The 27,335-nt window shown below is 43.6% G+C and overlaps 1 protein-coding gene and 1 pseudogene across 2 annotated transcripts in view; one reads left to right on the top strand and one right to left on the bottom strand.

The window, feature by feature from the left end:
• Window positions 1-27,335, bottom strand: part of AHCYL2 (adenosylhomocysteinase like 2) — a 134,472-nt gene that overhangs the window by 45,378 nt on the left and 61,759 nt on the right. Inside the window, exons 1-2 of one of the 2 annotated variants that reach the window (XM_063134617.1) lie at window positions 25,904-26,051; window positions 53-161 (exon numbers count right to left, since the gene is read on the bottom strand). In XM_063134617.1, the coding sequence (XP_062990687.1) occupies window positions 53-161; window positions 25,904-25,960 (166 nt within the window). In that variant the 5' untranslated portion in view covers window positions 25,961-26,051. Of the gene's footprint in view, window positions 1-52; window positions 162-25,903; window positions 26,052-27,335 lie in introns of those variants that run through there. The other variant, XM_063134616.1, reaches the window with a different exon arrangement.
• LOC134403898 (solute carrier family 2, facilitated glucose transporter member 11-like) lies at window positions 7,214-12,415 on the top strand (annotated as a pseudogene).

Raw genomic sequence — 27,335 nt, 5'->3', positions numbered from 1 at the left:
GCCGAAATTCTGAGAATCCTCTAAAGAAGAGGCTGAGGCTAATGGCACATACCAGAGCTGTAACTATCCGTTGATGATTGAGAGATGGATCGGGACAGCGAACGGCGACCAATCTTTGTGGGGCGCTTGTTGAATTCCTGCTTTTGGTCAGCAAACTGGATCTGTCAAGAGAAGCCCAGATTTAGCAAAGTGAAGGAAAATTAAGAACAAACAACCCACTAGGTTCTGTTTTGGGGTCAAGGAACAACTGCCTGTATTGGTAATTTGACTAGATTGCAATCTCTTCAACATGAACCCTGTTTCAATAATTTTGGGGGGGGCTTCGCTACTTCTCCTGCTTCAGCCCCAAGCAACACCCTGCCTATTTACCCAATACGCCCTTTCCAATCACAACCATCTTCCATTTTCACTTTACACACACATTCAAAGCAACGGGTTGTATCGGATACAGGCAATTTGCCGGTTCTAAACACGTCACATTCTCAAGAATGCCTGCTGCCGTGACGGGAAGGTAGTGCTTACGAGCACAATATAAAAATTACCCAAAACTACCAGTTCCAGAATGGGATGAGTCAGCCGAACTCTCTCTCACACACAATCGCCACTGACTTGTGCCATTCTGGAAGTAGTAATTTAGGCTAGTTCCTTGGCAAACACTTACTGGCAAGCATTACTTTCGTATTGCAGTACAGGTTCTTCCCTAAATGTTTTTGTCCATACCCCCCTTCTAAAACTGTCCACGTTCCTCATGAGTACAGGCTATTTTGGATCCTGTAAGGCCAGAACAAAATCTGAGACACTCAAGAGTCTGATACTTGCACCAAACTGTGCTGACATTTTTCTCCACTCCTGCATAAGGGATGATCTTAACATTTGACAGACGGGTTAAAAAAAACTGGGGTTCTGGTGCCCAGGAATTTGAAATATATTTTAAGCTAAGCCCTGCTTGCAGAAAACTTGGGGAGGGGCTTTTGTAAAGAGACTGGGGAATGTCAAGATGAAAAATTAAGCAATACTGTAGCATGGGGGAACGTGTACAGATGGGGAGGAGGTAGTGCGAGCCAAAATCAGTAAGTAGAAAGCATATGTTTAAAAAACAGTTTCATGTGACTTGGAGCCAGACGGCAGCAGAGAAATGGGGAGCAGGGAGAGAGGCATGTGTGTTTGCCATGTGGTTGCTGCAACAGCAGGATTAAAATGAACAACCAGAAAGCAACTGGTTGGAGGTGAGGGCCAAAGAGATGCTCAGTCTTCTCCCTTTCCACAATGACTGCCCAGACCCTTCGGCTAACTTCGCATTACCTAGGCTACTGTCAGGTTCTGTCCTGCAGCACCACCTGGCGGCCGCAGTGCACCTTGTGGGCCGCAGAGTAGTTGCAGGATCCAGGCTCATATCATAGAATCATAGAATAGCAGAGTTGGAAGGGGCTAACAAGGCCATCGATTCCAACCCCCTGCTCAATGCAGGAATCCACCCTAAAGCATCCCTGACAGATGGTTGTCCAGCTGCCTCTTGAAGGCCATTTGTGTGGGAGAGCCCACAACCTCCCTAGGTCACTGGTTTCATTGTCGTACTGCTCTAATAGTCAGGAAGTTTTTCCTGATGTCCAGCTGGAATCTGGCTTCCTTTAACTTGAGCCCGTTATTCTGTGTCCTGCACTCTGGGAGGATCGAGAAGAGATCCTGGCCCTCCTCTGTGTGACAACCTTTTAAGTATTTGAAGAGTGCTCTCATATCTCCCCTCAATCTTCTCTTCTCCAGGCTAAACATGCCCAGTTCTTTCAGTCTCTCTTCACAGGGCTTTGTTTCCAGATCCCTGATCATCCTGGTTGCCCTCCTCTGAACACGCTCCATCAAGCACTCACAGGTGGGTTGATGCAGCTAGGAAAGGGCTATATAAGAACTGCATTTCCACTCCAGCTTTGCTACAGCAACACGGTCTCCTATGGCTGCTGCAGTCTGTTCCCAACTACCTGCAATCCTGGACTTTGCCTTGCCTGACCTTCTGTTTCTCCTGACCATGTCTGTTTGCCTCTGGACTCCGAACCTTGCTTGCCTCTGGACCTTGCCTTTTGCCTCTGGCCCTGCCTGGACTCTTGATTGTCAGTTCCACCATCGTCCATCCTGGCCCTGGCGTTCCTGCGCTGAGGCCTTGCCGCCCACGCCCTGGACCCTGACAGCTACATTCATGTCAGTATCATAAAAGGCCCAACAATTGAACTGAGAATTTGCTAAATGTGTTAAGAACATAGGAATCTGCCTTATACTGAGTCAGACTGGCAGCAAGGGCTCTGCAAAGTTTCAGGCAGGATTCTTTCCTCGTCCTTCCTGGAGAAGCCAAGAATCAAACCTGGGACCTCCTGCACGCAAATCAGGTGTTCTATCACACTGCGCTATGGCCCCCTCCCTGTGGTGTTATTTCAATCCCCAGTATCTAATCAAAATTTAGGGGAAGGGTTCTCTAGCCCACAAGACAGAGGACTGTGAAAACTCTAGCTAAATCACAGTAGAGGGCAAATAGTTTTCAAATCTCATACAAATGTAGGAAATTAATAACATCATCCTGCCTACATGATGGGAGTATATACACACATGAAATGGGATTCCTCTACAGAAAACTGAATGTACACTGTTAGAATAAAACAAGCTTCATGAGACAGGGCTGGGGGAGGGGGGGGGTCTGAAGTTTTTAGAAAAGATGGAGCTGGATGAATTAAACTAATTCAATTTTTAGAAATCCAGCCAATTCCCATCAGAATAAATAAACGTGTTTTTTTTTTTAAAAAAAAGACAGAAGCAATAATTCATACCAAGGGATGCTGTGTGAAGCCCTGCCCACTCAAAGCCTTTGCTATATTCACTTCTATTCATGGGAAACCCTGCCCACTGTTGCAATGGCAATAATAGATGCATTCAATAGCTAACCTTTTCTTGCAGGAACCTTGTAAGGTTCCAGAATATGCTTCCTTTTCCTCCAAATAAAGAAGTGTATCCTTTGAAATCCACTTCGCCCTAGTTACATGCATCAACACAGCAATAGTTCTAAACAGCACACAGTAAAGCAGACTCTTTTCCATGACCGGGGGGGGGGGGGGCAGGGTTCTAGACATCCAAGTTACTGCTGAAAAACTGAATTGCCACTGAATTGGTGGTTTAGAGAAAAGGCCACCAATAATAATAATAAATAAATGAATAAAACCAGAAATGGTGGTCAACTTTATGGGGAAAAAATTACAAGGAAGAACAAACATGGGTGATAAGTAATAATTATACTCATAGTTTTTCATTTATCTTTGCCAGGTACCTGCGCTCAAGTTGCATTCCTAAAAATTATCAGCATTCATTTCCACCCTAAAATAGCACATTTCTAGTCCTCATATTTGTTGAAAAACACCCAGAAAACATGTAAGCAATATCGGTCCAAGGCTCCAACATTTACGGTGCTCCAACTACCAAAATGGCAAGTTATAGGAAAGTTCGAACAAAGCCTTGGTCAACCGCTAATTTTCCTGGGGGACGAAGGCTGGTGGGCCATCATCATCTATTTATTGCCCGCCTCTCCCTCTGGATCAACGTGGGGTACAACACAAAACACCATAAAATACATATAATTAATTAAAACATATAAAACTAATACATTATTAAAAGGCAACACATTATTAAAAGGCATCTTAAAATTCAACCCATTGGTAGGCCTGCCAGAATAGATCAGTCTTTATGGCTTTCTTAAATTCCGGAAGACTCTTACGTTGACGAATCTCTCCCGGCAGGCCATTCCACAATCTGGGAGCGGTAGAAGGGAAGGTCCTCTGGGTAAGGGTTGTCAGCCTTGTTTTTGTTGACTAGAGTAAATTCTTCCCAGAGGACCTGCGTGTGTGGGGCAGATTGTACAGGAGTAGGCGATCTCCCAGGTAACTTGGACCCAAACCATGTCGGGCTTTAAAGGTAATAACCAACACTTTATACTTCGCCCGGAAGCTAATTGGCAGCCAGTGTCGTGATTTTAAAGCTGGTGTAAGATGGTCAACCCTAGATGTACCGGTGACCAACCTGGCTGCCATATTTTGCACTAGTTGAAGTTTCCTAGGGTGACCATATAAAAAGGAGGACAGGGCTCCTGTATCTGTATCTTTTGTAAACCGCCCAGAGAGCTTCGGCTATGGGGCGGTATATAAATGTAATGAATGAATGAATGAATCTTTAACAGTTGCGTAGAAAAGGGAATTTCAGCAGGTGTCATTTGTATATATGGAGAACGTAGTGAAATTCCCTCTTCATCACAACAGTGAAAGCTGCAGGAGTTATACTAGAGTGACCACATTTAAAAGAGGGCAGGGCACCTGCAGCTTTAACTGTGGTGATGAAGAGGGAATTTCACCAGGTTCCCCATATATACAAATGACACCTGCTGAAATGTCCTTTTCAATACAACTGTTAGATACAGGAGCCCTGTCCTCCTTTTCATATGGTCACCCTAAGTTTCCGGACTAGGCACAAAGGTAGCTTTATGTAGAGCACATTGCAGAAGTCGAGCCTTGAAGTTACCAGCGCATGCACTACCATCTTTAGGTCTTCCGACTCTAGGAAGGGGCGCAGCTGGCATATCAGCCGAAGCTGATAGTAGGCACTCCTGGCCGTTGCATCTATCTGAGCTGTCATTTGGAGCGACGGATCCAGGAGCACCCCTTTCACCTCCATCCCCTTTGAGTAAGTCTTGTTTCCACAGATGATACTCCCTCTATACATTTGGCTGGGAAACAGAAGGCCCAGAATGCTGGATGTGGACTTCCAGTCGCTGAGCCTGAGTACATCTGCAGAAACTCTGAGCCTCCTGGGGGTACATTTCCCCCTTTTCCCACAGACTTGATCTTAATCCACTGAACATCTGAGACTCCAAATGGCTTTACACTGGCTACCTCATGAGCTGCTCTTCTCCGAAGAATGAGAACATGTAGGCCTGGGCAGCTCTATATTTATCAACTCCAACCGAGAGTACAATACTTGCTACGTTCCGCTTACAAAAAGTTTAAAAAATGTGCTTGTGACAGACTCTGGACTGTCAAGCCAAGGGCTTTTTATCCATCGTCAGGGCTTTGCTGCAATTCTATCGTTTGCCAGCGTAAGTGAAAGGAATTTGGCAAGTAGCTCTATAGGTAAAGTCAGAGCGCCAAGGTCAACCCAACCAGCCATCCTTTTTATCTACTTTGCACTGACCCACCTTAACACGGCCAACTCAATAGTGGTGGTGGGGGGACCATAAAGGGAAAAGCCAACCAGCCACAGCAGCCTCAAATATAAATTATATTATTGCCCTCTCAGTTTAAGAAGCTTTGTGTATTCTTCTTTCCTTTCCTTTTTTTTTTCCAAAAAGAAGAAAAACAGAATAAAAGTGAGAAAAACTAGATACATCATTTTTGGTGCCTGTATTTTCCCCAGCTATGTCCATGCATTGCAGTAATTCAGAGCTACTAGGGTGTGGGTCCAGAAGAAGGTTTTTATTTATACATACATTTCTACTCCACCCTTCTAATGCTTATGCAGCATGCAGTGCAGCTTCCAAAATCAATCAATCAATCACAATATCACAACAAAACGATATCAAATATAAAAAAAACACAGCAAAAACTTCATTACAATGGGGGCAGGCATTACAGGTAAAAAAAACCAGCTCTTCAGGTAAAAGCGTTATCTGCCCAGCTCGGCAAAAGCCTCACGGAATAAGAAAATCACCAGCTAGTGGAAGTCAGTAATAGAGGGAGCCACCCAGGCCTCATGGGGTAAGATGTTCCACAGTTTGAGCAGATACCAAGAAGAACCTCTCCACCAGATCTTCAGCGGTAGGCAGGCTGGAACAGAGGAGATGGGCCATTAGGGTGTCCCCCTGTGGACTTTCCCTGAACCAACCACCCAGGCACATATCCAGCAGCAGAAATAGAGTAAGGACCTGAAGAGGGGAGAAGCTCTCTGAGCACCATATTAATCCCTCCAATTTTCCAATGTTCCTGAGGGGTTTATTCCCCAATCATGGAAGTCGGTTCAGACTATGACCCGGTTCGCATGCAACAGTTGCAAACGATGAGTGAATTCAGCATCAATTTCTTGGGCAGTCATGAATTAAATAACCCATGATTTATCTCGGTTGCATGTTGCCTCCATTCTGAATATGCAATCTCCAATCAGAGGTTGCTCTATGACATGCAACACAGAAACTATGGGTTAATTGTGGGTTAAGCAACCCACAACAAACGTACAATTAGTTCTTTGGTTAACTGTGGATTGTTTAACTAACCCATGATTTGCTGCCATTATATGCGAAGGGGGCCTATAGGTTGAGACACGTGCCCGAAGCAAAGGTGATAACAGCTGGGAAAGAAAACTGGGAGAGATGCTGCCAAACCATGTATATCATGCTAAGCTAGATGAACTAACCATGGTCTGACTAGGGAAAGGCAAAACTAAAACTTTGAAATATGAAGCTCAAATTTCTTATCTGGTGAATTTTCTTGGTAGCGATACAAACAGACAATAATGTTTAATTTAGATTATGATGCAGTTGTGCTTTCGAAAGTTTTATTCGGCGGGTAAAAACCTAAAATAAGACTCCTCAGTTCGTCCCCTAAAAGAAAGCTGCCGCAAAACAGCACGTCTTCATGGTATATAAAATGAGCGTCCTGTGTTACAGTTACCGGATCTCCGCTTGCTATTCAAAGCCAGAATGAGCAGGGATACCCATTACCTAAGGTGGTGGGGAGGGGGGCAGTTTACTCTAAGAGACAAGAATCCATTAAAAGATAAGCATCCATTTCTGGGGCAAGTTGATTTCTGCATCACTAATTTTGGGGCCCTAAAACACAGCCACCCACAGAGCAACTCACAACTCTGACCTGCTGCGCTTAAGGTAAGTGCTGCTAACACAAACCATGCCCAGTCTGACAAGCTGTGAACATTTGAAGCTAGGAACTTAATTTGCCAAAGGACAAGAATGATGTCTAACACAGCAAGGCCCTATCCCGCATCTCACCCCCCCAAAAAAAGACCCTCTTCCACAACCCGCAGAATCTGCCTTGCGTTATCAGTTCTCCATCGCCTCGTGGAACCCAGGAGCACACCTTGCCATCTGAGGATACGACAGGTCTGGTCTGTCCTCGCCTGCAGCACACTGTGAGGGCTGAGGGGAGACAGAAGGATAGTCCTAACTATCAATACTTTCAACATGATGCTTCTACGCTTGACCTGTGGAAAACGCAGCCAAAGGCAGGTGGGTGCTGAGGTGCTGGAGCTGCAGTCGTCCGCCCGCCTCTCCAAAGGAAATGGGGAAGGCAGGCAAAGGTACACTCTCGGCTACCGTAACAAACTGAAAGGTTTCCCTCACCTGGGCTTTAATCCCCGAGTCGCCGTTCACAACGTACTTCTTTTGGTTCGGCATGGCGCTGCTACCTAGAACTTCCTGGCAATCCCTTCCAGCCCTCCAGGGAGGCAGCTGGCCATTCCTTTATACCTCCCTGCACCAGTGATCCTGTCTGCTCTGGTTTCAACTCTTTTGCTCAGGGAGGGAAGATGGGGCAGAGGCGGGAGGGGAGGGAGGTTGCGAGAGGTAAAGAGGACTCCTGCCTCTTGCCTGGCTGCTTCAACTCTCTCTTCCAGGGCTCCATTTAGCAGAGAAAGAAGCCCAAGGTTTAATGAGGCATCGCTGCTTGTGCCTGGCAAACAAAACCTCACCATCTATCTGCCACCCGCTATTTCTTTTCCCTCCTTTCATTTTTGTTTTGCGTTGCCCTCACCTCAAAATCATTACGCTGTGGTTTCTAATATGGCCTGGCTTGTGTGTGCATAACAATAGCTTGTTTATGTAACCAGTACATTTTCTTGTCTGCTATAATTAACTTGCTAATTAGGCACCTTTTAACTTGGGTCTCTCGCCCTACCCTTCCCCCCCCCCCACCTCACTTTTCTCAGGGTCAGATTATGTTTAAACGGAGGCGCATTAGAACAAAGTTAACTAATGAGCAGCTGAAACAAAGAAGGTATTTACTGGCTGGCTTGGTAGTTGAGAGGTCCGTCCCCCCACCTTTTAAAAACGTTAGGGCGGTTGCAAGGGAATTCTGTGCCCTTCAGAGGGTCAAGACCTCTTGCAAAAACAGTGTAATTCAAGGAACCTACATGAGCCTAACACCTGCATGGTTGTTTTTCTCTCGGTTCTGGCACCTCCCTGAAAAGGGAAAGGAATGAGGAAGGACAAAGGCTTGTCGACAGCTTTATTATGTATGTTCCAAGAAGAGACCATGTCACCTACAATACACTGGTGTCCTCCTCCTTCCAACCCTTTAATTTGTTTATTTATTTATTTATTTATATAGCACCATCAGTGTACATGGTGCTGTACAAGGCCCCGGCCTAGGCACAGAACATCTCTTTATTAGTTGGTTAAAATGCCGCTTACCAATGGCTCTCACAATTTGCAGCTAACAAAGCTTGAGAAATCTACCAGGCAAGAAGTCCCAGTCACAATAACACGAGAACTGACTTATTATTATTATTATTATTATTATTATTATTATTATTAATTATTTATATAGCACCATCAGTGTACATGGTGCTGTACAAGGCCCCAGCCTAGGCACAGAACATCTCTTTATTAGTTGGTTAAAATGCCGCTTACCAATGGCTCTCACAATTTGCAGCTAACAAAGCTTGAGAAATCTACCAGGCAAGAAGTCCCAGTCACAATAACACGAGAACTGACTTATTATTATTATTATTATTATTATTATTATTATTATTATTATTTACATTTATAGACCGCCCCATAGCTGAAGCTCTCTGGGTGGCTTACAAAAGTTAAAAAACAGTGAACATTAAAAAGAAATATACAAAATGTGAAGCCATAAAAAGCATAAGGGATGTAGGAAGCTCTCTCTTCTGATCACAGCTACGCCAAGAGTCTAGCAGCAGGAAGTTGGATCAGTTGGCTTCTAATCATATTTCAGAAACTTGGGCTACTTCCAGACAGGTAGTCCCCTAGTACTACAAATCCCAAAGCATTTGCACCTATCCCATCTTTTGCTCCTTTTTTTTGTCATAAGAAAAAAAAAAGATGGAAGAAGCAGTGGGAAAATGCAGGAAGGCTCCAAATGGAAGACATCGTATCTTTCTGTGTCTGAGGGAGGGCAACAAAGGATTTAATCAAGGCACCCTTGGTCAAACTTGGGAGGGGCCGTACCTCAGTGTGTTAAGCACCTGCTTTGCAAGCACAAAGTCCCCGGCTCAATTTCCTACTTCTCTAGTAAGGGCAAGGAAAGAATCCTGCCTGTAACCCTGGAGAGCCACTGCTTCCAGTCAGCGTTGACAATACTGGGCTGGATGGACCAAGGCAGCTTCCTTTGTTCCTAAGCCAGCTCTCTCTCAGCAGCCATTCTCCATCTGTAAAATGGGGCTGCCACACTGAACAGTCCAGTTACGACAAACCAAAAAAGAAAAAGTAGTAGTTAGAACTATGTACATAGAGTGCTGGACTAGACGGACCCTTGGTCTGATCCAGCATGGCACTTCTTAACTAAGCATTTTATTTACGAAGCAACGGTTGAGTGATGGGTGGCCAGCAAAAAAACTTTCTCTGTTCTGAGAGGCCCTAATCGATACAGGTAAAAAGTTTTGCTCACAACTGCACCTGCTTGGAAAAAAACAATAACCTGGTTTGCACATTATAGCAAACAAGTGGAGCACTTGAGCACACACTCGTCGTTTCTGCTTTCATAGAATCATAGAATAGCAGAGTTGGAAGGGGCCTACAAGGCCATCGAGTCCAACCCCCTGCTCAATGCAGGAATCCACCCTAAAGCATCCCTGACAGATGGCTGTCCAGCTGCCTCTTGAAGGCCTCTAGGGTGGGAGAGCCCACAACCTCCCAAGGTAACTGATTCCATTGTTGTACTGCTCTAACAGTCAGGAAGTTTTTCCTGATGTCCAGCTGGAATCTGACTTCCTGTAACTTGATCCCATTATTCCGTGTCCTGCACTCTGGGAGGATTGAGAAGAGATCCTCCCAGAGAGATCCTCTTATAATTTGAATTAAAATTGTCAATTAACAGAGTTCTGCATTGGTGATGTGCAAACCCAGAACTCTGGGTTAGTTACTGGTTAAACAACCCAAAGTTAACCCAACAATTGCCCATAACATACAACCCAGGAATTGCTGGCATGGCACGGCCATCAAATCTCTGAATGCATTAGATGTAATTTCTATAATATTACTGTCTTGGGTGCATTTTGAAAAGGAAAAAGACCATCTCTGGAATATCCTTTTAAAGGCGATATTCTTAGGAAGTTACATTCTAGGACCAATGTTACATTCTGTGCCTGTGAAAAAGATAAGAGCTCTCCTGGATCAGACAAAGTGCTTAACTAGTTCAGCATCCCAGAAAAGGAACTCAAAGCTGTAGTTTTGGGCCCATCAAAAAGAATGTTGACCTTGTTAATTTGTGTGTTAAGTTAGAAGCACAAACTAAATAAAGTGCCAAATGAAGAAAGGGGGGGGTGAAGGAAGGGAAAGCAGTTCTAGAAAGGAGTCTAGAGTCTCCATTCTCTAGACTTGAGCACACAAGTGAGCCAAGTAAGATGTCCTACACAGAGAACGAAAATTTAGACAGTTAAACAGAAAGGTGAATGAACTTTACCGACCAAAGTTCATGGCAGGCATATAGTACAAAGTCACTTCACATTTCAGCTTTCCCCAGCATATGATTCTCTTCCCGGCTAACACGCCTTAGTAAAGAGAAGAAATGAAACTGGACTCCTAATGGCAAAAGGGTTCTACAGCCCCAACAACATATTAAGGTTAGAAGATGGCCAATGTTTGCTCAGACCTGGTTTTGTATCAAAGGATCTTTCTGATGTCCATCATACCGGCCCTGGGTGGAACCTTCTTAGCGGGATTCCAAGTCATCAACTTTACTTCACCATACATTAAGAAGTTCATCAATTACACCTGGCTGGAGAGAGATACAATGCCCCCATTGATGAACCAACCCTCACCTTCTTGAGGTCATTTATAGTGTCTGTCTTAAGTATTGGAGGACTGATAGGAGGCTGCCTCTCAAGGTATCTGTCTGCAAAATATGAGAAAAAGAACTGCCTACTATTCAACAGCCTACTCATGTTAGTAGCTTCAGTGATCATGGGCACCAGTAAAGTGGCAAAGTCATTCAAAATGATTCTGGCTTGGACATCTCCTCTATGGTTTTAATGGAGGTTTTGGTTCCTGTATCCAAGGTCAGTATCTGGGAGAAATTTCTCCAAAGCACCTCTGTGGTTTGACCAATGTCACCCATGCACTCTTTGCAAGCCTGGGGAAATTCCTAGGGCAACTGATAGGACTACGTGAACTTTTAGGGACTGAGTCTCTGTGGCCTCTCCTGCTGGCCACCAGTGGAGTGTTAGGTTTGGTGCCGCTGATAAGCATTTCATTCTTCCCTGAATCTCCAGCTCACCTGCCTAGCTACAGTTATCCGTGCTCTGATAACCTCTCACTTGGATTACTGCAATGCGTTATACGTGGGGCTGCCTTTGAAAATGGTCCGGAAGCTTCAGCTGGTACAAAATAGGGCAGCCCGTTTACTAACAGGGACTGGCCGACGAGATCACATTACGCCAGTCCTTTTCCAGCTTCATTGGCTGCCAGTCCAGGTCCAGGCCCGATTGGCTGGTATTGACATTTAAAGCCCTAAACGGTTTGGGGCCAGGTTATTTGAAGGAACACCTCCTCCCATATGTACCTGCCTGGACCTTAAGATCATCTACAGGGGCCCTTCTCCGTGAGCCCCTGCCAAAGGAAGTGAGGCAGGTGGCTACTAGGAGGAGGGCTTTCTCCGCTGTGGCACCCCGGTTGTGGAATGAGCTCCCCAGAGAGGTCCGCCTGGCGCATACACTGTACTGCTTTCGTCACCAGCTGAAGACTTTTTTATTCACTCAGTATTTTAACACTTAATTTTAACTTAAATTTAAATTTTACTGTTTTAACTCTGTGTTTTAATCTTATATCAATTTTGCTGCATGGTTTTATCCTGGTTGCGCTTTTTATACTGTATTTCGTAATTGTGCTTTTAATCTGTTGGTTGTTTTATTGTGGTTTTAATTTTTATGAACCGCCCAGAGAGCTTCGGCTATTGGGCGGTATAAAAATGTAATAAATAAATAAAATAAATAAATAAATAAAATCCAGAAGGGAGATTTAGAAGGCTGTTCGAAAGCTCTGAAAAAGCTATGGGGTGAAGGGGATCATAAAGCAGAAGTGGGTGATATGTTGAGGGAGCAGGCATTCATGAAAGAAGCCAAAATTATGAGTGCTCTGGAGCTCTTAAGAGATAATGCCATGCGTCGTCAGCTCTGCTTGTTGATCCTAATATCGTGCACGCTATGACTATGCAGAGTCCAGGCCATCTACTTCTACTCTTTTGATGTGTTCCGTACTGCTGGATTTGATGAAGAACTCATGCCCTACTTGTCTATTGGAGTTGGACTCCGTGGGCTGTGTTCCGAACTGGTTTGCTTCTTTATCATTGAGCATCTGGGCAGATGAAAACTTCTACTGTGGGGATATGGTCTGATGGTGCTGGTCTTAGCACTTGTAACAGCTACTTTCTCATTGGAACACAGTGTCTTCTGGATGTGACACTGTAACATTGCCTTTATCTTATCATAGAATAGCAGAGTTGGAGGGTCCTACAAGGCCATCGAGTCCAACCCCCTGCTCAATGCAGGAATCCACCCTAAAGCATCCCTGACAGATGGCTGTCCAGCTGCCTCTTGAAGGCCTCTAGTGTGGGAGAGCCCACAACCTCCCTAGGTCACTGGTTCCATTGTCGTACTGCTCTAACAGTCTGGCTTCCTTTAACTTAAGCCCGTTATTCCGTGTCCTGCACTCTGGGAGGATCGAGAAGAGATCCTGGCCCTCCTCTGTGTGACAACCTTTTAAGTATTTGAAGACTGCTATCATGTCTCCCCTCAATCTTCTCTTCTCCAGGCTAAACCTGTCCAGTTGTTTCAGACTCTCTTCATAGGGCTTTGTTTCCAGACCCCTGACCATCCTGGTTGCCCTCCTCTGAACACGCTCCAGCTTGTCTGTTTCCTTCTTGAATTGTGGAGCCCAGAACTGGATGCAATACTCTAGATGAGGCCTATCCAGGGCCGAATAGAGAGGAACCAGGACCTCACGTGATTTGGAAGCTCTACTTCTATTAATGCAGCCCAAAATAGCATTTGCCTTTCTTGCAGCCATATCGCACTGTTGGCTCATATCGTCCTCTTCATCATTATCTACTGAACAGGGCCAGCTGCAGTAACATTCCCTATTACAGTAGAACTCTTCACACAGTCATCCAGGCCTGCTGCATTCGTTATCAACTCGACTCTCCAATGGGTTGGAATGTATGTGAATGGGATGCTTTTCCCATATGCAGTGCGCTATTTGGGTATCTTCTGTTTTCTGGTTTATATGGGTGCCACTGCAATTTCATGGGTTCTCATCTCCCGGTTCCTCCCAGAGACAAAAGGCAAGTCGCTCATGGACAATCCTACAGGAATTCAACCATTTAAAAATGGAAAAGAAAGAGGATGCAACTGTAGTAAACAATTTGCCTAAAGAACTGGCAGAGGGCACAAAACTCTAAAAGGATGAAAAGAAGGGGCTTTTTACAGGGAGGGAGTTGACGGTCACCTTTGGAGTGGCTAACGGGGGGAAAAGACTTACTTAAAGCAGAATTGCACTTTGCAGGAATGTAGTGCAACCCTCTTCATACTAAACCAAATCAGATGCAAGTGGAGAAATTGCCGGTCTGGATATTTCCCCCGTATTAAACGACAAACTCGCTCCCTTTTAAATACAGAAACTAGCACTTCAGGGAGGTGGTCAGGCTAGAGCCCTCCTCCCTGATAAATTCTCTGCTTGTGGAAAGCTAGCCTGACAGCGTTCAACCTGAATATCCCATTCAGAAGAGGCGCAGTCCCTTTCTTCTGAGTTTGCAAGCTGTACACTTAATTTCTGTCAAAACATGGGAAAGACGTCTTTTGAAAAGGCATGAGCCATCGTTAGAGGGCACTCTGAGCTCCTTCAACCTCCTTGCAGACTGTTCATAGCAACACAGTTGCATAGTCCCCATATGAGCGCATATAAGCACTGTTTGGGTGTTTATGTCTATAGGTATGTGCAGCAAAAGTTATTATTTCAAATATGTATTTTTTGCATATTTAAATCAGGGGTGTTAAAGCTCAGGCCCACCCGCTAAATGCAGCCTGCCTGGGGTCGTAATCCCCTCCTTCCGGATTCAAAAGATCACCATGCCCCCTTCCCTTGGCTGCATCCCTATTAACTGGTAATTTTTTGGTGGTTTTCCAGTTATGGCACAGTATTTTTCCATTCTAAAATGGGGGGAAACGCCCATCCTAAGACTTACTTGTAGTGAGAGCATTAAGTTTCCAGTCCATTTCCAAGTCCAATTCAAAGTGTTGGTGTCCTTGGAAGCTAAGGCAGGTGGCTACAAGGGAGAAGGCCTTCTCGCCGGGGCACTTGCGTTGTTTTTGTTTAATGTTTTGTTTATTTACAACATTTATATACCACTCCACATCTAAATAGATCCAGGAGTGGTGGAACGCTTATGGAATATTCTTCCCAAAGAGAGTGAGGGGCTTAGGTTGTTGCCATTTCATTTCTATGAAATAGCAACAAACAATTCATAAAGATACAAAATAGAACACAATAAAAAAGTGGTCTAAAACTTTTTAACAGAAAAATTCAAACAATGTAAACAGCTAATTATTATTTTTTAAATAAAACAATGTTTTTTCCAAATAAACCTGTTGTAAAACAGCAGACAGAGATGCCCTGTGTCATATACCATTTTAATGCCTAGGAGTAGAGAATGGATTTTACCTGGCACTGAAAAAATGACAGTTGTCTTGTTATCTTTTCAGCACCAGGTGAAGACTGTTCATTTCTCCCAGGCATTTCAGAGAGTTAGTTTTCAATTTTTATGGCTTTTTATCGATGCCTGTGTTGTTTGTTGTTTTGAATTATTTTTTATTTTAATATTTAAAAATATTTGTATTGAATTTTATATTTTAACTGTTTGCATGGCATATTAGTCTTTTAATTGTGTAATCCACCCAGAGGGCATTGATTCTTGGGTGGGTTAAAATGTAACCAATAAATAAACTAAAAAAGGCAGGTCTTTTTGGGGTGCTTTGACCCCATTTCCTTTTGCCTTTCGCCCCACCTGGAATGCAGGCCCCACACCTTCCCTAGTTTAGTTCAACCCTCGGGCTGAAAGAAACTTGACACCCCCGGTTCCAAATGTAAGCTGTGTGTTGTGAGAGTAAGGTACAAACTCTTTAGTGAAATAGTGTCATGCACAACGAATCGCTTTTGATATTCCTAACAAAGAAAGACCTTATATGTAAATACATAGAAGTTATCTGATCCCAAGCCAAACCATTGGTCCTCCTAATGCAGTAGCATCTCCTACGACTGGCACCAGCTCCATACTCCACAGTTCATACTGTCCCTGACTAAAGCCACTCAAACACTACTAGTTTCCTACTGAAACTTCCTGTGGAGGCCACCTGCTAATCGTTGCCACCTGAAGTTGACAGAAGCCATATTTAAGGGACGAGCGTTAGGGGTGGCATTCCACAATTTGGGGGCCACCACAGGAAAGGCCTGCTCCAGAGAAGCCACCCACCAAAATGTCAGCATGTAGGGGCACTCAGAGCGGAGGCTGAGCTGTTAAGGGCTTAATAGATTAACACCAACACCTTGAATTGGGCCTGGAAACAAACTGGGAACCAGTGAAGATGGTACAATACTGGTGTAATATGGTCCTAAAGCCCAGTTCTAGTTAGCACCCTAGCATCTGTATTTTGTACTATCATCTCCTTCCTACCAGATGTAGTAAGCCATGGAGGGCAAGGGTAGTAGAATCCAATTACTGCTTGAAATACTCAGTATATAATGAATTATACATATCGACCAATTCAGAATCCAGTACACACTTGGGGCTCTCGCTTCCTGGTGTGCCAGAATCTCTCCTGTGACTGCCACCAATACATGGGAGCCGGGAGACTGTAGAAAAATGGTACTTCTGCAGGGATCACCACTACTGTCCATCGTATTATTTCTCATTTTCTACGCTCAAGTTGTTTGCTTCTTTTAAATCTGATGCTCAGTTAGGGTTGGGCATTTGACTTGTCAAAAAGAAATTGGGCAACTGACTAGTCAATTGTTGAATATTAGTCAAGTATGTTTAAAAGATTAACTGTACTAGTGCAAAAACTACCTGTAATTATCTACAGATTTGCTGCTTATGCTAACTACAAACTACCAGTTATTGTGAAATAATGGAACTAATTTGTAAAAAATGGTAACGACATATAAACTTCAATTTTATAATGTTTCTGATACTGTTTAGGGAAGCCTGCATTTCCAACAAGTCACTAATATGCTGTTAGGTTTGCTCCCTAGCCGGTGCAAGACTAGGGAGCAAGGATCACTCACACCTCCCATTACTAACCAATGACAGGATAAGGAAATGACAGAGGTGAGCTGCTATCCACACAGTCTCTTTCTTTGCTTCATGGAGCATTTAACCATGGTCAATTAATATCTGATATGTCAGATGACTAGGATGCCAACCATATCCTCATTTGCACCCTACCCATTAAAGGTTGCTTATGACTTCACTGTTTACAACCCACCCATTCCCACGCACATTTGAGGTAAACATGTTGTGCATCTAATGAATTGGGCAGTTTCCACAAAAGCTTTTGCTATAGTGAAGGTGCCACGAGATTTTGTTGCTTTTGCAACAGCCGAATACGGCTACCACTTCGAATATTCGAGAGCTGGTGTGGTGTAGTGGTTAGAGTGTTGGGCTGGGAGCCGGGAGATCCGGGTTCTAGTCTCCACTCGACCACGGAAGCTCACTGGGTGACTTTGGGCCAGTCACAGACTCTCAGCCCAACCTCTCACCCTACCCGGTGCCTGTTTACACTCCCCTGTGTCTGTTTGCATTCTCTTTCCCTCCTTATTGTTTACTACAACTTTATTAGATTGTAAGCCTATGCGGCAGGGTCTTGCTATTTACTGTGTAATCTGTACAGCACCATGTACATTGATGGTGCTACATAAAATAATAATAATAATAATAATAATAATAATAATAATAATAATAATAATAATAATAGGGTTGCTGTTATGAGGATAAAATGGAGAGGAGGAGGATTATGTATGCCACCTTGAGTTCCTTGGAGGAAAAAAGGAGGGATGTAAATGCAATAAATAAATAAATAATGTTCTCAATGCTTTTCTTTATTCCCTGCCCTAATTCTTAAAACAAAAAGTTTTATTAGTCTGGTCACCATTGGAATTATTCCTTCCCTTCTGCATGCCTACTGCAATATATATATATATATATATATATAAAAGGTAAAAGATCTTCCTCTCCCTTGAACTGCCAGCTTACTGAAAAGGACACAGAGTGGTGGGGACCTTCTCTGACTTTGCCCTGGGTTTGGAGAAGGTAGCAGCAGCCATCTTTTATGCCACAGAGAAGGAAGGGGCTCTTTTAGAGATGCCAGCACAAAGTGAGAGAGGGTCTGCCTCCCCCAACCCACCCACAAACAAGTCCTTGAGTGCCAGAGAACAGAGAGGGAAAGGGAATTGATGGTGGCCACAAATAACAGCTGCCTAGGAAGCTAGGCCAGGTTTACAGAACTCCTGTTTTAATATACTACTTCTATGTCTTCCTGCAAATTCTGTTCATACGAATCGTCTTGTACAGGGGAGGACCCTGGGAGGTTCTGCATTGAAGAGTCCAAACACCCATGTCTTCTTAACAGACCTCAACGTGTTCTGGCACTGACAAACTAATGGCTGGTTCAGACAAATGTTATCAGCGCTCAGCTGAACGTGTTCATGGCCTCCAGTGAAAAACGATTCTGCTTGATGAGATAAAAAAAATTCTGATGCTGCAAGTCATGAACCAGCTTGCTCTGGCATGAGTGTTCACAGTCAGCAGTCTACTACTCCAGATGCAGAAGTGGGGAAAAACGCATCTAATAAGGCAAACTGCTGTCTTCAAAAACCATGGTCATGTCATAGTATCATGTCAGATCATAGAATCACAGAGTCATAGAATAGCAGAGTTGGAAGGGGCCTACAAGGTCATCGAGTCCAACCCCCTGCTCAATGCAGGAATCCACCCTAAAGCATCCCTGACAGGTGGTGGTCCAGCTGCCTCGTGAAGGCCTCTAGTGTGGGAGGGACCACCACCTCCCTAGGGAACTGGGGAGTCATACTGCTCTAACAGTCAGGAAGTTTTTCCTGATGTCCAGCCGGATCTGGCTTCCTTTAACTTGAGCCCGTTATTCCGTGTCCCGCACTCTGGGAGGATTGAGAAGAGATCCTGGCCCTCCTCTATGGGACAACTTTTTAAGCATTTGAAGAGTGATATCGTGTCTCCCCTCAATCTTCTCTTCTCCAGGCTCAACATGCCCAGTTCTTTCAGTCTCTCTTCATAGGGCTTTGTTTCCAGACCCCTGATCATCCTGGTTGCCCTCCTCTGAACACGCTCCAGCTTGTCTGTGTCCTTCTTGAATTGTGGAGCCCAGAACTGGACGCAATACTCTAGATGAGGCCTAACCAGGACCGAATAGAGAGGAACCCGGACCTCACATTATTTGGAAGCTATACTTCTATTAATGCAGCCCAAAATAGCATTTGCCTTTCTTTACAGATGTTACAGAATGCCTTGCAGAACTACACCCCATACACCTTGATCTGCAATCAGCTGTACAGAATGCTTCCCCAGAGTCCTCCAATAACGTCTGTTACATACATTGTTCCAAAGTTCAGCCATTTATTTGCCCATTAACAAAGTCTCAGTAACACTTTTAGTGATCTGTAAACCACGCTATCTCAAAGGAGAGTTCCCAGCTTCCTGGAACACTTTCACACCAACGTATGCCCCCAGTCAAGAATGAAGTCTTGGGCTGTTTGAGCAAGGCCAAGGCGAGGAAATGCTACGACAAACATCCTGGAAAATCGAGTCACGCTACTTAGGGAAATAAGCTCTTGGGAAATCTTAGCTATACAGATTGCACAGAGTGAACAGTTTGCTCTTCTATCTCCTATCTAGAGTATCCTCACTCTATCACAGAGGTGTTGCTAGAGGGCAAAGGGCTACTGGGCTTCAGTAGCTGAATTCTGTACTTCTGGTTTTCAGAATTGTGTTGTGCGTTAAGCAAAGAGATGGGACTGCCAACTGCGTAAGATCTCTTCGCTAGTTAGGAAAGGAAAGTCACATGACAGCAGCTACTTAAAAAGCAATGGCTTGGTTACAAGCAAGATACTTATCAGCTGTCCTACTTTCTCACATGAAACTCCAAGTGTGCCTCTGGATGCCTGGGGTCAGCACCTGAGGGAGAGTCCAAGACACACAGATAGGCGGCTTTTGAACTGCTGGGGATGACACACACCTTCCATCATCCTTTCTTTCTTGTAGAGAACCATTGTCTTACACAAAAGAGGGATTACAATAGGGAAACTTCACTTGCTCCAACCTGGACTCCTTGGAGTCTAGGCTCATGTGGTGTAAAGACCACTTCTCCCTTCAGAGAGGTAGCTGCTTGTATTGAATTCTCATGCCTTAAATTAAGGCTGCAGTGCCAAGGCCTTTAAGGATTTAACAGAGTGGTTAAGATTCCAGCCTGCAGTTAGAATGTCACATGAGCTTGAACCTGAGGGGGATTAACACAAACACTTTAACCCTTCAGCTCTTAAACTCTGTTCCCCCTTCTCTTTCTTCTTTCTTCTCTTTCTCTCTCTCTCTCTCTCTCTCTCTCTCTCACACACACACACACACTTTCCCACTGCAGATTCTTGTCCATGTTGATCCCACAGTGCCTCTTGATCTGCCACACTGATCATAACACAAATGGCAAATCTCTCCAGAGAGGCTCACCTGGCGTCTTACACTGATCTTTTTGGTGCCAAATGAAGATTTTTATTTTCCCAGGTCCTCAGTTTTAAAAACAGATTCTTGGGGCTTTTAGATTTTTGGCACTATTGTTCTCTTTTGCTGTTTTTTACTCTGACACCATTTTAAAATTTGTTTTGATGGCATGTTTTTGGTTGTACTTTTTTATTGTATGGTTTTATCGGTTTCTGTTAAACCACTGTGAATGGGCAGTATAGGAACGCTGAAAATCTTACACTTAATAGGTGCATGTGTGCAAGTAAGAGAAGAGGAAGGACAACTGAGCACCTAATATGGTTAGAGTCAAATAGTCTACGAAGTCATGATGCTTACTGTGCAGGCTTGTCTTTAAAAAATGGCTTTCATTTTTGAATAGTTGCTGTCATCTCATTTTATTCCCATGTTAACGTCATAATATTTAACTGTAACTGTAGATCAATCCAGGAGTTCCAGGATATAAGACAAGAAACTGGTTCCTCTCTATTCGGCCCTGGTTAGGCCTCATCTAGACTATTGCGTCCAGTTCTGGGCACCACAATTCAAGAAGGACACAGACAAGCTGGAGCGTGTTCAGAGGAGGGCAACCAGGCTGATCAGGGGTCTGGAATCAAAGTCCTAGGAGGAGAGACTGAAAGAACTGGGCATGTTTGGCCTGGAGAAGAGAAGATGGAGGGGAGACATGATAGCACTCTTCAAATACTTAAAAGGTTGTCACACAGAGGAGGGCCAGGATCTCTTCTCGATCCTCCCAGAGTGCAGGACACGGAATAACGGGCTCAAGTTAAAGGAAGCCAGATTCCAGCTGGGCATCAGGAAAAACTTCCTGACTGTTAGAGCAGTACGACAATGGAACCAGTTACCTAGGGAGGTTGTGGGCTCTCCCACACTAGAGGCCTTCAAGAGGCAGCTGGACAACCATCTGTCAGGGATGCTTTAGGGTGGATTCCTGCATTGAGCAGGGGGTTGGACTCGATGGCCTTGTAGGCCCCTTTCAACTCTGCTATGCTATGATTCTATGAAACCTTCATTAACTTGCTATAACATTTTATGACCCTTTTTAAGAAGCTAATTATGAAACAACGAAATCAGTTAATTGGTTGGTGCAATTAGCATAAATATCAAGCCTGTTGAATATGAAAGTATATTTTTTACTCTAAAAGGGTTAATGCTTTAAAAAAATATTTGACCTTCATTTGACAATACTTTAACAGCCAATTGACAAAATCTCTTTTGGGCTGGTCAAAATGACCAGTCCTCACCAGATAATATCAACAGACATTATTTAACACCCACCTGAATCAATAATTGACTGCCTTAGCAATCAGAAGTTTCAACTTGGTTATGGTAGGAACAAGTTATAATTCCATACAGCTAGCAGTGCAGAAAGGACCAAGCAGCAGCAACACACACATACACACACACACCCCACATAGAAGACTGTCATTGAATTGCTGCTACTACAGAATTTCTAGAATTAGCGGATGTGAGGTGTGAAAGACACCCCATTTCAGGCTTTAACAATTTTGAAACTACACAGGCTGCTGGTCTGTTTGAACACAATTCACAGTGCTGCTGCTTAACTTTGAAGCCCTTTTACAGCTTGGTTCATCAAGCCTTCACCTATGCAAACTTGCAGGTATATGAAAGTCATCGTTGGAGGCCATTCTTTGGGTGCTTTGTAACTAGCAAGAGAGCCTTCCAGGGTAGCTCAACTAGTGCTCACTGTTATGTATTTTCGGTGCTAAGATAAGCCTTTTTTATTTTCTCAAGGCTTTTAAAACGTCACATGAACTGTCACATGAACCGCTGTTTTAATAGATTTGATTAGTTAACATGTTGTATTATGATTTAGATTGTTCTTACTTAGGGTGACCACATGGAAAGGAGGACAGGGCTCCTGCCTCTTTAACAGTTGCATAGAAAAGGGAATTTCAGCAGGTGTCATTTGTACACATGCAGCACCTGGTGAAATTTCCTCTTCATCACAACAGTGAAAGCTGCAGGAGCTCTACTGCAGCTATACTGTGACCAGATTTAAAAGAGAACAGGGCACCTGCAGCTTTAACTGTTGTGATGAAGAGGAAATTTCAACAGGTTCTCCATATATACAAATGACACTTGCTGAGATTTCCTTTTCTGTGCAACTGTTAAAGATACAGGAGCCCTGTCCTCCTTTTCATATGGTCACCCTATCTTACTGTTGACTGCTGAGAGTTCACTAATGAAGGAAAGGACATTTCAGTATGTTATTTAATTATTTGTTACATTTATATACCACCTTTTCCTCCAAGGAATCTAAGGTGGTGTACATGACACTCCGGCTCTCCATTTTATTATCCTCACAACAACCCTGTGAGGTAGCTTAAGCTGGGAGCCAGTGACTGCCCCAAAGTCATTCAGTCAGTTTCATGACCAAGTGGGATTTGAACCTGGGTCTCCCAGTCCAACACTCTAACCACTACACCGCTTCTCTAAATAGCCAAACTCTTCTTCCCTTTTGTATATGATTCTATGGCTGTAATTTACCTTCTTTTAATGAACTGTCTTATAGTTGGTTTCAGTTGGGATTGAAGTTTAAATTCTAAACCATTACACACATTTAGGCTTTTCAAAACCGGCATGGTTTAGGATTAAAAGCAGACTTGTGTGGATGATCCTAGAATTAATGAAGACTTTTTGCCGAAACTGTAATGCTTTCCAAATGACTCATGACTAGATTCAGACAATTGCCAGTGAGACCAAGAACTTTATGGCAGAGGAAAAACAGGGCCCCAAACCCAATGTTACTATGCAACTGACATCTTGCAAAGTCTGATTACTGCAAAGACTTGTTAATTACAAAATCATCACATTACACTAAAACAAACACACATGTTGTATTTAAAAGAGACCATTATGTATACACTTTGACATACCTCAGATATTTTCTAGAAATATGCAAAAGGCAAGATAAGTTGGGTTAAAGTACAACCAAGAAAGCCACTTTGCACCAAGTCTGGTAATTTGATAAGCATTTGATAAGTTATCAATGTTTCTTGTTGTTCTAGTGCACTTTTAAGACAATGCCAAATTTGTGCATGACAAAGTAAAACACACACACACTTCATGGTTTTCCAATTAAAGACAACCTTCAACAAAGGAGGACATTCCTATGATTTTACATATGTTATACAGTACCACACTGAAGCCATGACTTCCACAGGTGAAACAATCACAGTTCTTAGTATACCGAAAGGAGGAGAGACAGCGTTAATGGAAATTATGAAACTACACCCTAGTGACAAAGGTTGTTTCCATACAAATGGCTCCTGGCACTACCAATCAAAAGGCATTGTGCAGCAATTCCATCTTTTTCCTCCTTAACTTTTTTTTTTTTTTTTTTTTTTTTGCAGTAAGGAAAAAGATGGACGTGGTAGGAAAGCACGGGAAGGTTACAACTAGAAGACACAGTCATCTGCACCCCAAATAAAACTTGCGTGAATGAGGAAGGACTGTGGTGCTATAAAGGCCTCATCTGGAAACACCCTAAAATAAATCCCTATACACTTACTTCACAGTGTCATACCAAGCAGATATCCGTTGGCAGAAATCTGGTACCCTATTTCTTCGATTCTAAGACGTACTTCCCCCCCCCCCCATAAACAGCTCTAAAAATGGGGTGCGTCTTAGAATCGCGGGTCTTAGGAGGTTTTTTTCTGTTGGTGGTACTGAAATTAGTGTGCGTCTTACAAATGATGGTGTCTTACAATCAAAGAAATACGGTATCTCAGCATCTAATCCCAAGGAATATCTTCCCTCTCCAAAATATTTACATAGGTAATAAAATTTCTGGAATCCATCCAGTGGAAGAATATAAGCGATAAAATGCCATCCACATAGCAAATTTATTTCAGTGTACTACTCATTAATGAAGGAGAGGGCCTTTTCTGTGTTGGCAGCTTGACTCTGGAATGTCCTCCCAAGGGAGGTATGACACAACTAGATAATTTTTCAGTGCCAGGTCAATATTTTTCTTTTTTTAAAATATATGTCCAGGCATTTAAAAATGGTTGTGTAATTTTAGCTGGTTGAATCATTCTTTAAAAAAAAAAAAAACTTATCAAAATTTCATTCTAATGATATGCAATTTTTATATGGTGATTTTTAGTATTATACTGATGGTTGACATATGCCCTAAAATCCATTTTGTGGATGAAGGTGTGATATAGAAGTTTTTGAATAAAAGTAAATATTTAAGAGCATTCATGGAAGGATGGTTTCCCAACCATTTCTTCCCAGCAGTCCCCTGCAATCCGTATCACATTATTTAGGAAGCTTTCCAGAGCTTGCATGTGTCTGCAATTTGGGGTCGGGGAAAGTTTCTTTCTTTGAACTTCCTTAAGTGAACTTATCTTAGTATCAAAGGCTTTTTTTAAAAAAAGTTATCTACATCAAGTAGATTTCTTGCTTCAGCAGGTCCGGGTGATTTTTGAGGTCTCTTCCAACTCTAAATGAACCAAAGCAGGTTACGAATGAAATAAATAAATTTGAGTTCCTGATAGCCAAAGAATCCTGTTGTGAAAAGGCTTCTCTAGGTTTATCTGTACTTCATCATCTCTTCCTGCTCTCTAGTATCTCCTCTTTCAGTCTAACAGCCAACAGAAAACTAGCTCTGCAATGTAGATTAGAAGATCTTTCAAATATGCACCATTGAAGACCGGGGCATACAGTCTGCAGGCGAAAACTCAAAGACAGACTTCCAGAGTCCTATAAAGGCATCATTGCCTTGACCTTCAAGTGTTTGATTTTCCAGAACATCCCATTAGCACCACACCACTTTTTCACTACTACTACTACAGGTTATGAAAGGATAGATTTGGATTTTTTCTATAGCAAACTGGTATTAAATGATATTTAGTTATTGTTTAATAGGAAGCAATGGTAGTAATTCTGATCATCCCAAGGACCTAGAAATCTGAAGCATAGAAGTCCTGGAGCATTTCAGTGAAAACAGATTTGTGTACTGTACCCGCCATATCTACAACTCTTACGCATCTCAAAAGGAGTACACAGTAGCTGTCTGAAGGCAAAAACTGCGAGGAAAAATGAAATGAGCGCATACAGAATAACTACGGTAACATATTAAACAGAAGCAAGGTAATTAAAGCAGATTTTACTACTTGGAGGTGGGGGCAGGAACCTATTAGAAGTGAGCACTAACTTTCACAAAAGTTTATACCAGCCTTGAAGTTACCCACTTGCCCACTAGGAAAGTAACATACTCTGGCAAGCAAATATGTTACCAGAACCAACCACTCCAGCTGCCCCGTGGCTTCAAAAGGCCACACAAAAGATTAGTAGAAGCATCTGCAAATGGCAGGTTCCGCACAAGGGACGGTGGCTCCTGACATGGCAAACCCAAAAGTTTCCCACCCTACTAATTACCATGGGGACACAAATCCACTGGGATGTCTTCCTATGCAAGCCTCAAAGGAAGGAACAGGATCCGCGCAAGAACACAACAGTGTTCCTGTACAGCTGTATGTGTGGTATGCTGCATTGCGCGCATCCGATCTATTCCTAATTCCTTTAATGGTACTCAAAAATTTGCTGCCTGACATGCCTCCCTCATTTTGCCGCTTCCAGCAAGTGGGCCGTTCTTGTGCCCTTCCTTGCAATTCTGCTTTATGCCCAAATCAACTGAAAGTGGGGCAGGGACTCTTGAATTAAAAAATATTTTGCATTCTTTAGATGGAGTCTTGACGTCTGCCCATTTGTTTCGGTAGTTAAGCATCATCAGGAGTAATAACACAAGCATATAGCATGGTGCAAAATGACTCACGTCCAACCAAGAACCTTTGGCTGCTTGCTAAAAAAAAGCTGAACAGCAGTTCACTCACCATCCAATCTGGCATGTGGAAAGCCGAGGCACCTGCACTGTTGTCCCACTTCTCCATCACAGACACTTTGTGACGTTTGGAAGGAAATTTTGATTTGGATCTGGAAGACTGACTCAGTTGTGTGCAAGGGTGGATGCAGGCTCTTCACGGGGACTGCAATTTCTTTCCAGGAGAGTTCTCTCTCTCTCTCTCTCTCTCTCTCTTCTCAAGTAGTCAACAGAACATTTGGCTCCCAAAGGGACTGTGGCTTGTTACTGCCGCAAATCCCGGGGCAGACTAAGGCTCCAAATTCCTTGCTGAGAGCTGTAGCTTTATGCTGTACTGATTCTTAGTTCAGATTGACAGCACATGGACAGGCAGCCTTGAAGTTGTGCGAGTGTGTGTGTGTAGTCAACTACCACCAGCCTATGTATAGCCAACAGATTACGTCACCCAAACAGCCAATACTGGGGATCAATAAGGCTCAAGGTCAAGGAGGCGCTTTATTACATGCATTTCACAAGACACGTCTTCTCACATATAGCTTTTGGTACTTGATAGCATTAAAAGTTCATGTAATTGAAGCAAGAGACCCAGTAGGATTTCCAGCTGCCAAGCAAGTACACCTGGCAGGAGACCAGCAAGGCAGAACTTAAAATTAACTTCTGAAAGCCTTGACTTTTGGGAGAACGGCAGCAAGGCTATTGTTCTCAGCTTTTATTTGTCATCCGCTTGCCTGCGGCTCCCTCTTTTGGGCAGTGATGAAAGGAGCATGCACGAACAGTCACCACTATCATCCTTCTTCGCCAAGTGTGTGCCTTCTTCCGTCCTCCAAAAATCATCCACCCACCCATCAAATGCTTCTCAAGCCTCCGATATCAACATTATGTCAGGTATGCCCACCCTAGAGGCCTTCAAGAGGCAGCTGGACAAGCATCTGTCAGGGATGCTTTAGGGTGGATTCCTGCATTGAGCAGGGCGTTGGACTCGATGGCCTTGTAGGCCCCTTCCAACTCTGCTATTCTATGATTCTATGGTCACCCTATCAGTGAAGTCCAGCAGGCAAAGTCTACAAGCTGGAGGGGGTTCAGAGGAGGGCAACCAGGATGATCAGGGGTCTGGAAACAAAGCCCTGTGAAGAGAGACTGAAAGAACTGGGCATGTTTAGCCTGGAGAAGAGAGGATTGAGGGGAGACATGATAGCAGTCTTCAAATACTTAAAAGGTTGTCACACAGAGGAGGGCCAGGATCTCTTCTCAGTCCTCCCAGAGTGCAGGACACGGAATAACGGGCTCAAGTTAAAGGAAGCCAGATTCCAGATGGACATCAGGAAAAACTTCCTGACTGTTAGAGCAGTACAACAATGGAACCAGTGACCTAGGGAGGTTGTGGGCTCTCCCACACTAGAGGCCTTCAAGAGGCAGCTGGACAACCATCTGTCAGGGATGCTTTA

The sequence above is a fragment of the Elgaria multicarinata genome, chromosome 9 (genome assembly GCF_023053635.1).
Source record: "Elgaria multicarinata webbii isolate HBS135686 ecotype San Diego chromosome 9, rElgMul1.1.pri, whole genome shotgun sequence".
In the NCBI taxonomy this organism is placed as follows: domain Eukaryota; kingdom Metazoa; phylum Chordata; class Lepidosauria; order Squamata; family Anguidae; genus Elgaria; species Elgaria multicarinata.
The sequence above is the reverse complement of the archived record's forward strand: the minus strand, read 5'-3'. Positions and strand labels throughout refer to the sequence as shown.